Raw genomic sequence first — 15,046 nt, forward strand, 5'->3', positions numbered from 1 at the left:
GCTGCCAAGTCACTGCAGCTTGGCAGCTCCTGCATTGAGCATCTGCCCCCTGGTGGTCATTGCAACTCATAGCTACTGGTCAGCTAGTTGCTTAGGCTTTTATATATGTATACTAGAGGCCCAGTGCACAAAATTTGTGCACAGGATGGGGGGTCCCTCAACCCAGCCTGCACCCTCTCCAATCCGGGACCCCTTGGGGGATCTCTGACTGCCAGTTTAGGGCCCATCCTTGTGGGATCGGGCCTAAACCAGCAGTCAGACATCCCTCTCACAATCTGGGATTGCTGGCTCCTAACTGCTCACCTGCCTGCCTGCCTGATTGCCCCCTTCCCTCTGAAATATGTCAGTCTGTTGCATGTTTCCAGGTTCCTCTTCTTTAGTAGATCACCTATTTGTTTGTCAGTTTATATTTTTTCAGTTTTTAATACCCACCCTATGTAGGAAAAAATGTTTTCAGTAAATATTTATGAAATAAAACTAATAAAAATAATAGCCAGAAAAGTAATTCAGCTAGTAAAAAGATTCTCTGGTTGAATTTTGCATACATAATTATGTTAGTAAACATAAAGTGAAAGAAAAATAATTTTTCAGTATAAAAACAAAAATGCACAACTATTTATTCAGTAGTTATGCTTATTAGGACAGGTTAGGATGATTGCTAGGGACTGAATATTTGAAAGCCATTCTTCCACATTAATATCTACTCTTTACCTATGTTCAACATTTTAAAACACCAAACATGTTAAATTTAATTTTTAATTAATATTAATAAAATACAATAAAACTGGGAGAAATAAAATCAGACAACTTGCTAAATTTAAAAAAAAAGTCTGCTTTTAACAGCAAGAGATTAAGAATATCTGAATAAAATATATAGAGATTTTATTAAGCTATTTATAACAAGTAACTGGGGCCAAAATTGAACAATATTCATTTTGGCTCATAAAGGCCATCACCAATTTCAATGCTTTGCTGTCATCGATATTAAAATGCTGCTATAACATTTTTGAAGCACATATTTATCTTATTGGGGCACTAGGCAATAGTTCAGAAAAATGTTCCAAAAAATGAAAAGCAATAATAATATAAAAAAGAATAAAAATTATTGTATTAGTTAAGATCCAATCAGCAGATAGAAACTCCATGATAATTTAAACAAAGAGTGTTTAATGTAAAGAATTCTTCACTATAACAAGAAAAAAAAATCTATACAGTATTAGAGAGAATCCTAAAATTACCCTGGTGCTGAGGGAGATTGCCTAAGGAATGAACAATGATGAAAGGTACAATTCCTCAATGCTGGAATTAAGTCCTCATTAGAAAGGGTAAGGTTGGGGTTCCCTGGAAGGCAGAGTAGTTTGCTGAGTTGCCTTGAGTGAGAGCTGGTCCATGGACTGTGGTAAAACTGGAAACATCCCTTTGGGATGCCACTGAAACTCATGGAGTGGGAGTTACTTGGATCATCCACACACATCCTGCTGGCTGGATGGGAGAGACAGTCCCTTCTTCAGGCTGTCTCTCTCCATCATCTCTGCTGACAAATCTTAAAAAAACAAGTTGCAAAGGAAAACTATGAAAACGGACCAGATCCATTTTAACACAACAGGCCAGGTTGAGGGAGAAGATTTGGAGCTGAGAGGGTATAAATTGATTATTTTCACAGTTATATTTAACTTTCTATTATCTATCTATTCATTTCCATGTGGACATATGTGCTTAAGTTTTCAAGAAGTTTAATTTTATCAAAATATATCCAAACAGCCTATGGACCTAAGGGTTTCCTAAAAATCTAAATCACACATCTCTGAGATGGTTGATAAAGTAACTGCAGTCTCTTAACTATATATTGATGGATGTGTATTTTGTTTGAAGAGATGAGGGAAGGGCAGCATGATGGAATAGTTCATATACTAGTATTACTGAGAGGTTTTTTTAGTGATTTCTAGCACTTTTCCCCTTGCCCATTGAAATCTGTGAGGTAGTAACATTTAACATACTAACTTACTTACTATTTAAAGTATAGAAGTTTAACTGAATAAATCGGCATGCTAAGTACCCTTCCAATAAATATTATGTCTGCATGCACAGGTCTAGGATTGATGGAAATTTTTCTTTAATGCCTCCAGCACACTTTTGATACATGCTGAGTCATTTAATTGGAATTAGGTGCATGCTGAAGCACGAGAAATGTTCATATCCCTCTTATTTAGTAGCTCACCTATTTCACACAGAAGCCAAGTGATGATTGAGGACAATTGGGGGTCACATAACTAAATTGAAGACCAGGCCCTCAGTACTCACCCATGCCATGTGTCTCATGAGCAGCTGTAGAAGGTGAAAGATGTGTGCACTTTTCTTTGAAAGAGTTCTTACTAATCATGTTTCTTTTTCTTTTATTTAATCTTCACCCAAGGATACTTTTCTATTGAGTTTTAGAGAGAGGGGAAGAGAGAAGGAAAGACAGAAAAAAACATCATTGTGAGAGAAACACATCGATTGGTTGCCTCCTGCACGGCCCCGACCAGGTCCAGGCCTGGGAGGAGCCTGCAACTGCAACCCAGGTGAGGTGCCTTTGATCAGAATCGAACCTGGGACCCTTGGGTCAGCATGCCGACATTCTATCCACTAAACCAAAATGGCTAGGAAATAATCTTGTTTCTTGATGAATAAATACCAGCCACAACAAAGTCAACTAATTTAAACTATTGCTTTTATTATAATTACACGGGAGCACAAATAAATAAGCACAAAAGTATTTAAAATATTGTCAGTGCACTAAAGAAAACAATTTGTTTTTAAACAACATCTGGTTACTTCAGTAGTATCAAAGTACATTTATAATTACATGTTACCTAAAAAAACCAAGTACAAAAATTAAGAGAAATTAAAACATCAATGTTTATATTATTCTGTATATAGAAATGGCTACCAACACGTGAGTAGAGAAATCTGTTATCTAATGCTTATTTGCACATTTTTTCAGGCACATACCTGACAAGTTTATGAAAAATGCAATAATGACATTCAGATTTTTAGATATGGTAAACATGTCATTTTGGAATGGATGGTAAATGGTTTCCTTTAAAAACCCTGTCTTTTAAAAATGTAGTGCCATTATCCACTAAAAAACATATTATTTTATATAATTTTCTTAATAGCTATCTGTTTCAATTTCTTGAAAAGAGCAAGAAAGTAAACATACAATTGCTAAATACGTAAACACATTTTTAGTGCAAGATAACAAGACCTGTGACTTTACTGTGCTTTGATTTTTATAATCACAGTGCACTTTACACGAACTGCTACACTACAAATGTTAAGGAGTTCCAAACCAAAGAAGTGCATACTAAACATTTCCCTATATATTATATACAGTATGTATACTGTATGTGCCTGTATACACGTGTAAATGTAAATGCTTTTAGGGTAGGCAAACCCAGTCACATTTGAGAACAACTAAACACTTCAAAAATTTTGTCATATATACTTGGGAAATAAATCCAACAATATCTCTGTAAAGATGTTTCCCCTTAAATTTGAACTTATATAACACTTAAATGGAAATGTACAGACATTATTGTTCCAGATTAAACACCTTTGCTATGATGTAATTGACCCAAATATCGAAAGGTTATAAATTAATCTAAATCCCAAGCAGTAGTGTTCAAGTCCAACATAGCAAAACTTGCTATCATCTTACTGATTTACTGATAGACAGCGGTACGTATCCTATGTGCACAAATAGAGGCTTACACATAAACATATTTTATACTTAGACATTGACTTTACTATGTTTCAGTAGTTTATTTTGACTGTACATTGGTTCTGAAAGAAAAGAGAATACCATATATAAACACATAAGTGATGTCAAGCACATGAGATATTGTATATCTTCTTAAAAACAATCGACTTTGTTTTGAAAATATTAATGATTGCCTAATTAATCTCATTAAAGGCAGGGCCACATCTTTTTGAATGTTTAATGCCAAATACTTCACAATTTTTGTAAATAACTGATACATAAGTTGCTCAACAGTGAACTGTTAAATGAGTAATGGATTAATAAATTGTCCACATTCTGCGGTTAACTATCTTAAATACTATAAGTACCATTTTTCTTTCACTTCCATTTAAGTTTGGGACATAATGAGTTACAAATTGCTATTTTATTCTACCTCTATTCCTTCGCAAAGGTGAATTATTTCTCATCTCAGATTACTGCTTAAATCATAGGACTCTGCTTATTTTCATAAGTAGCCATAATTAGTTTACAGGCTCTTTTCTATAGGCAAGTGGCTCACCTTAACATGTAAGTAATATGAAAACTGCATTGTATGTGCACTGTTTAGATGTCTTGTTTAATTAGTTAAAATGATATCCTAACAGGGCTGTTCAGTGTTTTTGACTTGCTCATTAACCTCACTCAAAAGGGCCAACCCAAAAGGTGTGTGAGGATGAGGCTAAAGCCAGAATGTAGTAAGAAAAGGGTTTCTCTCCTCTCCAGAGCAGTCAGAGGAAACGTTCTGGAACCTCAGCGTCTCTGAAGTCCCGGTGTCATTATTTTGAAAAGTGCAGTTCTGTCTGGTTGTATCCACACAATTGCTATGTATTTGAAGGTGAATATTCTGTAAAACTACAAATGTTAACCTCCCACTCTTTGATTTGTTTCACTCTCCCAGCAATTTTATATGGGAGGATAGCAACGCTCACTGACACAGATCAGTCACTGACACAGATCAGTCACTTTTCACTCCACACGTGCTTCAACAGCATGAACACAGGGCAAAGGGGGCAGTGTTTCCATAAAGAACCCCTGATAGACCTCTAAGTGTGCTGGCTACTGGGATTGCGCAGAAATGCAGGATTTGATTTGTCTCTTCTCAGCTAAGTTTCTCACATATAAAAGCATCTGGCTGACAGCCAATAAAATTCTGTGTCTCTAACATTTGCTGTGAAAAGACCATGTTTTCATAGGTCTGAATGCTTTCCATCTGCTAACCATGCCAGGATAAGACCTGTTCTTTGGCACTGCAAAAAAAGATGAGCTTTGCCATTCAATGCTGTCCTGGCTGGAGGTGGATTTTTTTTTTTTTTTCATCTTCTAACCAAAGTCATAGACTGAAGTGTCCTAATTGACAACCATGAGAAAGTAAGCTCCTTTTTTTTTTTTTTGTCCTATCCACATTTTCCCTCCACATAAAGAAGTATATACTAAGAGGAAACCCACTATAGACTTGCTATTTCCATACAGGCTAAGCAAGAGCGGACAGAGGGATAGGCACATAGTAACAGTTCTTGAGCCAAAATCCATGAAGCCGCTTCTCTAGATCTTTCCATTAGTTCCCACTGAAAGTAAGATTGAGAGAAATTAAACGGAAACAATGGCCTAAGATGAAATTTTCAAACAAGTTACCATTCTAGAAAATAACTTATTTTAAAAAAGGAGTATCTGATGTCCAGACAGTGTTGCTCAGTGGGTGAGCATGGAACCAGGAGGTCACGGTTTGATTCCTGGTCAGGGCACACTCCCTGTTTGCGGGCTTCATCCTCAGTGTGGTGGGTGCAGGAGGCAGCCAATCTACGATTCTCTCTCATCATTGATGTTTCTATCTCTCTCCCTCTCCCTTCCTCTCTGGAATCAATAAAAATGTATTTAAAAATAAATAAAAATAAGGAGTAGGTGAAACGTGGCAACAGTGTAACTTGGGCAGAATAAATGGGAATGGCTAAATCTAGCCCAAATCATGTCAGTACCTCTGTTTCCTTCTTGACAAATGGCCAGTATTAAAAAAGTTTGCTGAAGTCAGAGAAATATGGAAAAGATCGGCATCTGAAAAACGCACTTACGCATGTTACCTAAATATAAGGTTCAAGGGAATTATCCAATCATGACCCTATGGAGCCTGAATAGACAAATAAACCAAGATCATAATCAAGATGCTAAGAACTGATGTCTTATGTCTGATTGATTGACTTGAGTGTATGTGGTCCTTATGACTTGAATCAGCATAACAACTTAGGTTATTAATACATTTTATTTTAATTTTGATTTTATCTTAATACATTTCTATCACTCAGATTTGTGTCCCATGACTTATTGTGTTTCATAACTGGTGAAATATGGCAACAGGGTTTATTTAAGCTCCTTAAGATCCCTCTGAGATTTCCTGAAATTGTGGTTCTGCTTTTTTTTTTGTTTTTACCACCTCAGGTATACAAGCAAAACCTAAAACTTTAGAAAGCATTTTATGTACACAGTTCTCCCACTGAGTCCTCATTCACGCACACATGTGCACACATGACAAATACACATGCTCCCACTTACCTTTTTCCTTATTTTTTTTCAGAATTCTAATTGGACATCAAAATATACATTAATTATAAAATATTAAAAAATTATCTTATAAGATTTCAAAGGTTTGAAAGGAACTATTACTGATAAAGTATTACTAGATTTTTAGGAATATAGATTACAAAAGTTCCCTAACTCCTGCTATATTTGGTTTTATTGAGCAACACTGCACTATTGCTGTCAAAACCCTTACAAGGAAAACCACTATGACAATAACTTCAAACACATACCTTGTCTCTCAGAAATATAATACTCAATTGATTGTTAAAGAACCACATACTGTCAATTTTAAGAAGCATAAATAGTAATTTAAATATACAAAATATATGTGATAGTTTCCTTTTTATTCATTTGTGGCAATATTTATATTCAACTAACAAGCTATTCTTAAAAGATATATATAATTTGTTTAACTTAAATTTTACCACCTCATAAAATTGAATCCACCCCGTCCCCAATCCCCTGCATTTCCTGTTTCTTCCTTGAAAGAAAATGAAATAAACAAGTGGTCATAATTCTTTGGTCATGGTGTCATAATTAGTGGGAATGGGTGTGATACTCATGCACAGAAGATTGTGACCTAAAAATGTGGTGATAACTAGGGTGAAAAATGTACAAGAAAATACCATTTCGTTAATAGACCTAAATTTTGAGGAAGATTGACATTTAGTGTACTAAAATCTATAAACGCACCTGGTTAAATATTTATTTCTCATCTTCTGGGGGGAGGGGGGTACAAACAGACACATGAGAAGTTACTTAGAAATAGTGATCGCAGTGGCTGCAATGCCACAGGTCTCAGCTTCTTGAATGTAGTCTCACTCTTTATTTAGCTTTTGATTCCTTGTTGCTTCCCTTGTCACAGTGAACCCTGGTCTCCTCCAATCAGATCAATGATGCAAGGACGGGTGTCCCTAATGTCAGTTCTGAAGGAAATATTTTCTGCTGGGATGTCCAAAGATATCCTAATAACTTTATGTGGAATCTGACTAACCATTGCTTAGTATCAAGATGATGTTCAAGAGAAATTCTTAGAAAGCCAATGTAGCAAAAATGTTGGTGTGGATGTAATGTGGACATCCAAATTAAGCATCACGCTTGCATTCATTCCCTGTTAGACTCTTAAAAACTTACTAAACAACATGTTTTCTTAATGACTATGATATTCAACTTATACTTTACTAGCACCAGATCATATATAGTGTGATTGAATATGATTTAGAGCTGTGAGCTCTTGTACAGAAGACAAATATGGGCAGAAAAAATAGTTTAACTGCAAACTTAATAATAAAAGGCATCAAGGGATTACATATACAAAAGAGAAGATAACAAACCAGTTAATACCAAAATTATATTATATAGTAAAACTCTTGATATTTCTGTCATTTATATACGCATATTGTGTATTATTTCAGGTATCACCCATAAACTAGTAAAATATGTACATCTTAATCTCTTCCTGGATTCAAAATAATCCGTGATAAATAAGTGTGCCTTAATTGCAAGGAAATATACATTTTATTTTGCACTTGCCATGAGTAAGCGCAGCTTCCCATGAGTTTTCCAAGGAAGTGCTGATGTTCCATTCCAACAGAAAAGATACTTAACAGTTACTTAGCACATGATGAGTCGACCTCCCTCTTCACATTAAGTCATGTGGAGCTCACGCCATCCTGTACACAGTCATATGGCAGTATCCCAGAATACCGTTTGCTGTTTAGAATAGGGTGGAGGGCTGTACTTCTTTGCACCTGCATTCTTCTTCCAGCTGGGCAGGATAGGCATGCTATCCTGTTTGCAAAGGCCCTTTTCCGTTTTTTGTCTAGCCTTTATTTCCTTGCACAAGCAACGCTTTTTCTCAATCATCTCAAGCATTGTATGGTCTCCATGAACCCACTGCATGCATGCCACCTAGCAAAAAAGAAAGAGTGAATACAGAACAAAAGAATGGAATGAAAGCAGGTTTTTGTTGTTGTTTGCAATGTGCCAGTAGTTGTTTTAAAAATGTCAGCTGCTTGAAAATCTTACAAAGCAAAATTAAAGTATGGAAACTATAAATAAAATTTCTACTTAAATTAGTAAACATTGTGATATTATTAAACAACTAGAGGCCCAATGCATGAAATTCATGCAAGAGTAGGCCTTCCTTCCCCCAGCTGTCAGCACCAGCTTCCCTCTGGCACCCGGGACCCGGGCTTCCCTCCGGCCACTAGCTTTGTCTGGAAGGACACCCGGAATGACATCTGGAAAGACGTCTGGTCTAATTAGCATATTACCCTTTTATTATTATAGATAACTTAGGCATAAATATTTTCCAGTATGTTGTAAAAGTTCACAATGTAGAAATAAAACTGTTTTTATCCTTTTAAGCCATTTGCCAAATATTTTATATTGACCCCATTGTCTTATAGGTCTCAATATGTCTGTTTTATGGATTTTAATGAACGTTTGCATTCTTGAAATAAAACATGGGCTTGTTTATAAATAGCATATAGAATTAAAGACAGCAATGTAATTAAGCCATTAACCCAGGATGGGGAAGTTTACACTTAATTATGTAGCAAATCTGCTTTATAAGTAGGAAGGGTAAAATAGTTCACTTGGAGTTTCTGAATTTGATGTTACATTTTTAGCATAATAATCAGAGCAAATACTTACCTATCACTTACTCTATACCATATCCCATTCTAAGTACTATGCATAGCATACTTCATTTATTCCTCACAATGATGATGCTCTGAAGAAAGTACTATTTATTATTCACAGTGATGAGTAAAATGAGACAGAGAGATATAGTAACTTGACTGAGGTCACAGAGCCAAGGAATGGCAGTTAGGATTGGAACCCCAGAGTTCATCTCCAACACCCATGCCTTTGACAACTATACTACACTGATTCTCAATACACACAGAACTGAAAAGGATTCAAAGGCAAATTAGCACAATGCCCTCATTGTACTAAGATGAGAACATTAAGACTTCAAGAAGTTATATCTTTACAAAAGTCAAGCACATAGTTTTTGGTGTGAACAAGGAAATATCAAATACCTAATCTTTTATGGAGAGGGCAGGACCGAGAGCTAAAGGATGAGGATCCAGATCCTAGGTGTGTCAAATTTCCTCTACGCACTCCACTTATTGGCTTCTCTATCTGATTAACTGAATTGATAATATCTCAATTTCAGAAGTGCTGTAAGGATTAAATTGCATAATGAAAGTGAAGTGGCTTTTTCATTTTTATTTATTGATTTTGAGAGAGAGAAAGAGACTTTGATTTGTTGTTTCACTCATTTATGTATTCATTGGTTGATTCTTGCATGGGCCCTGACTGGGGATGGAAGCCACAAACTTGGCATATTGGGACGATGAGGGCTGAAGTCACTTTAAGGCATTGACCAAGAATTATTGTTTTAATACTGACAAATACCTAGTTTTCCACACTCACTTTCTGTCAAGCATGTGCAAAGAGCTCTCTCTATATGCGTCACATTAAACCCTCCCAGATCCACTGAAAGTTAGGATTTATCTGCATACTACAAATGAGCAAACTGACTCTTGGAGAATTTAAGGCACTAGATCAAGGTCACAGCTTATTAGTTGTGATATAGATATATGAAACTCAGATATGTTTGAGTGGAAAATGAATATTCTTTATACTACATCATGCTTTTATCTCCTAAATATTCTTTAGAAATTATAATAATAGCTATTGTTGTATGTACTACTGTTCCCAGATGCTACTCTGAATGCAAATATATTTATGGCTTTATGAGTCAGTAAAAAGTGCTTATCAAATAAAACAAAATCAAGCGATTTAGCAGAATCCCCAAAATAATACTCTTAAAGTTCTTGTACTAGTATGTGCCTAGCTTAATATAAAATTCCTTGAAAGGATGAGCTGTGTTTTATGCCTTTTGATGTCCTCTGGCTCCTAGTTCAGGACCTTGACCATGGGTATTCACTTTCTAAATGCAATCCTGTGTGTTTGAAGAGTTAATATAACCAACAGGCTTTTGTCCCAATAGGAGATTGCCAAAGCTGCTTGGAAATTTTTCAAAAAGGTTATAATATTTTATAAATTAATCTATGCAATAAAAATACAGTAACTCTAAAATGGTGGAAATACAAACAAAATTTATTATGACAATAAACTTATAAATGGAATTGATAACACCCAATTCCCAGAAGGTAGGCCCCAAATCTCATTCAGCGCAGTAGCCCCAACATGCTGAACAGTGATTGAGCTCCCCAAAAAAATGTTATGCATGAATAGATGCCAACATCACTAACAGTCTTTTTGCCTCTTAGAAAACACTACGGATAAGATATTTATAGCATTACTTCAATATTTGCATTGTATTTACTGCTTCTCACAACCATTCACTCATTTATTACTTATTTTTTAATACTTTAGGCTGCAAATCATTATATGTCACTGCAAAATAATTTTCCTGGTTTAATTCTCACACCAATATATTTCACAGTTATCATAATATTTCATATGTGCATAACCATATCACCACACCTATAATAAGTATGTGGTTTTAGTCCATGAGAAGTTTATGCTGTGTAAGTATGTCAATTTGTTAAGAATAATATATTCTTTAAAAATCTAAAAAGAAGTTTAAGAGTGAAGTTATAAAGTATAGTTTTTCATATTATTTACATTTTTACTTTAGAATACTTATGTATTCATTTGGTTGATTTAGTTTAAAACATCAATAGAAGAAAAGCAACCACTTTTTCTTTTTCAGACTGACCCTGTCATATTAACCTATTTTCTTTTGGTGGCCAGATTTCAATACAAATTCCACAAGAAAGCATAGTCCAACCCATAAAAGAGAGTTACTAGTAAATATTCTAAGAATTCAAAGACAGGTTGTTAGAAAACAGCCAATTACATTTTTCAACATTTTAAATATTTTTACAAATATATCAAGTGTGATATAGAATTTACTTTTAAATACTACACATTTTTAAATATTATCTTCTGGAGGGTACACTTACTTTTTAATTCACCCAGGTTGAACTCCAATGTTACTACTATGGCCGTTTACATGGCCAAATTCTCTAAAATGTGTCTAAAAATTACATTTCATCCTGAGAGTAAGATGTTATTCTTTAATTCATTCATTTAGACAAAATAAATAGTATGTTTAGAAATTATATGAAGTGTATTAAGAATGCTACCCAGGAATTATTTCATACTTTCTTATTTTTTGTTTTATTATCAAATTCTTCATATCCAATTTAAATTTAGCTATATAATCCCATTCCACTTCCCCCTGGAGTTAAGAGAACTCTGGGAGTAGATTTACAACTAATTTGAAACTAAGCCCAGTAAATAAACTCTTCTAGTTTAGCTATTTAATCAAGTGGCCTTGTTTCTTGTCCTTAATCCAAATGTGTTTATTATGTATACCATGAAGGAATGAAATAAAATCATACACAGGCAAGTAAGTATATCTTGAGAGGCGATCGCAAACAATTGTTCAATTAATATTAACACACATCTTTTGGATAAGATTTTAATACTAACATGATTCATCAGAGGCAATATTCTTTACTCATAAGTCCATAGAAATAAAATCAAATGAAGCTCCTCCTCAAGGAGGTAAATAATAGATCTACACCCCTTAAGAATAGGCTACACACACTGACTTCTTTCCAAAGAGCATAGTATGAAAGGGGGAACAGAGTACCTTCATAGTCAAGAAACCTGGCAGACACAAACTACCCCAACCAGGTGATCAACAGTAACAAATGATATTGAGAGTATGCACCCTTATTGATGTGTTGAGAAAGGCAAGTTACCTCTGTGGTCTTCTTCTCCCAAACCATAACTCCATGTAACTATGAGAAAAAGACCCAACAAACCTAACTAGAAGGATACTCTATAAAATATCAGTCCAGCAATCCTCAAAACACTCAAGGTCATACAAAAAATGCTTAGTCCAAGAAGCTGTCATAGTCTAGAGAATGAAAGGAGAGATGCTGACTAAAATTAATTGATGTGGCATCCTGTAACAGGAAATCCAACTATGGGCTTTAGCAATAATTCATCAATACTGATGCATTAGTTGTGACAAATGCATTATGGTAATGTACCATATTAACAATAGTGGAAACTGGGTGTGAGGTATACAGAAACCTCTGTACATTCTTTGAGATATTTTTATATTTAAAATTTAAAATATATATATATATATATCTCACAATATGGGACTCAATTCTTTCCAAAGAATATATAACCATAGCTTCCATTCTTTAGATGGAAACAACATGGTGTAATAGAAAGAGTTAAATGACTTTGGGATCTCAATTGTTTTGTGACATTCTAGTCATATATCTCTCTGAACTTGTACGCACTTTATATAGACGTTGTATACATATATTTCATATATACATATACTTACATATACTCTATATACTTCACATATATATTTCATGTATACTGTACATACTTTACATGTATGTTATGTAAATTGGACCATCATACTTCACATGGCTGTAGGAAGCAGTGAAGTAAAATGTACAAAGAGACTGAGAAACTATAAAGTCTGACACATTGTTAATGACCTGTCTTCTGGCCCTTCCACCCCTCAGGAATAGCACAAGTGAGGAGTCTTGAAATTATTTCATTAATTACTTTCCCTAAAAAATAAACTAAGTACTTCCCAATACCAAGTAGACCCATCCAAAGTACAAAGGAACAGTAATATTGTCCAAAAATAAATCTCTATAGTATTTGTTTAAGTTATTCCATTTTCCCAAATATGTGAATAATAAAGAGAAAACATATACTGAAATAAGCAGTTGGAGCATTTCAGTATTAAAAATGATACCGGAATAGAACTACTACAAGCATGCATGTCTCTATTGGCTTTGACTTTCGTGCCCCATGAGATTGCATATAAATGATAATCCTTCATTCAGAGATTTGGAAGATTGGGGGCAATATCAAGCATGTGCCTTGTTGGCTTCAGAATAAGTTCAGCTGTGAGCCTTGACTGTTGTGAATAAAATTTAATGTCTTAAACAATAGACATGCATCAATATTAATTTTCAGATGCTCTGAGGGGAAAAGTCTATCAGTTCCATGCTCTCTCCTGTGCCAACTTCTCCCACCTGGATAACCCATTTTAGGAGAAATTATCATTTTCAGCAAGTCGGCGGGGGGGGGGGGGGAAGGAATGTGAACTTTAATTTGGCTGAAAATGAAACAGGAGTTACCACATTTCTCTGAAATTTTCCCTTATCCTACAGAAAATGTATCCAGGAAATGGCATGAAGGACAGCTGGTGTGATTCAAGAAGGGGAAGCCACTTCTTCAAGAATTAGGGGAGGAAGCGAGTCACCTACATCTGGGCTGTCCCTATCATTAAGGGTCCTGAGGCTAGCCAGAGGTGTTAACCCTCTCACTGAAAATGTTCTCCCTCTCCCATTCAGTGGTCAGAGAAATGGATTCATTATTAACCAAAACTACATAAAGAACAAACATATAAGCACCACAGCTTTTTTACAGAGATCGTCAAAGTAACAGAGGTTGACAACCTTCAACCCAGTTCCCAAATACCACTGCCTGTTTTTTGCAAAAATTTTTATATTTTTAAGTAGTTGAAAAAAACAAAATACTATTTTGTGACACATGAAAATTATATGAAATTCAAATGTCAGGGTATATAAAGTTTTACCTGGCAAAGACATGCCCATTTGTTGATGTCTATGACTGTTTGATGCTATTGAGTTTAGTAGTTGGGACAGAGACTATAGGGCCCACAAAGCCTAAAGTATTTACTGTCTTCCCCTATACTGAATAAGTTTGCTAACCTACCAAGTACTAGTAAATATAATTCACCTTTAAAATATGTATCTACTAAAACTGCCTGATTGAAGACAAAAAAAAAAAGATAGCATCACTATTGGTATTATAAAAAGGGCTCTAAAACTAAACCCAGAGCACTGACTTATATGCCCTCATATATTTTTCATATCAAATTTGGCTCATTAGATAAATTATAAAGATGAGACTTAGATGTCAAATCAGCTCCGACAATTAGTTTAGACAAATTATTTGGCATGTTAACGATACATTTTATGATTCCATCATTGTAAGGAAATAGAGGTGTTGGAATTAAAGAAATAAGTAGATAACCTGGCTTAAGTTCTCTAGATTAGAGGTTTGGTCAAACCCTTGTTTCAATAACCCTGCAGTGGTGTTTTGCTCTATAGAAAATTGGTTTCAAGAACATTTTAAAAAAATAATTTTTGTGAATTATTTTTATTTTTTTCCAACTATATTTTGAAAAGGAGTCAGATTTATATAATATAGATACTCAAAAATCTTTTTGAAATTGACAAAACATTGAGATGGAAGGGTTATAATAAACTGAATGGGTCAGCAAATTCACAATCATGTTATTACTTAATTGTCAAATCAAAAGTGATTAAATCCATATTATTTGATCATTACACAGAAAAAAAAGTCTTTTGGTTTGAATGAGTAAGGCTTTCTCTTTGTATTAATATATAAATACAAAGAGAAAGCCTTACTCTTGGTTATATAATAATTGATATTTTGAAAGCACATACAGGTGACCCAATATCATAGTATTTTATATGGCAAACATTTAAAAGGTCCACTTAAATAATCCATTTGACTTTAGAATTATTATAAACATTACTTATTGAACTT

General features: G+C 34.6%; 1 protein-coding gene across 1 annotated transcript in view; it reads right to left on the reverse strand.

Moving 5' to 3' along the window:
* Positions 1-8,035: 8,035 nt before the first annotated feature.
* The window catches only part of NYAP2 (neuronal tyrosine-phosphorylated phosphoinositide-3-kinase adaptor 2), a 206,372-nt gene continuing 199,361 nt past the window's right edge, over positions 8,036-15,046 (reverse strand). The window contains exon 6 of the mRNA XM_028150870.2: positions 8,036-8,263. Within this exon, the coding sequence (XP_028006671.2) occupies positions 8,036-8,263 (228 nt within the window). The remainder of the gene's footprint in view (positions 8,264-15,046) is intronic.

Source organism: Eptesicus fuscus, chromosome 11, assembly GCF_027574615.1.
Source record: "Eptesicus fuscus isolate TK198812 chromosome 11, DD_ASM_mEF_20220401, whole genome shotgun sequence".
Classification (NCBI taxonomy): domain Eukaryota; kingdom Metazoa; phylum Chordata; class Mammalia; order Chiroptera; family Vespertilionidae; genus Eptesicus; species Eptesicus fuscus.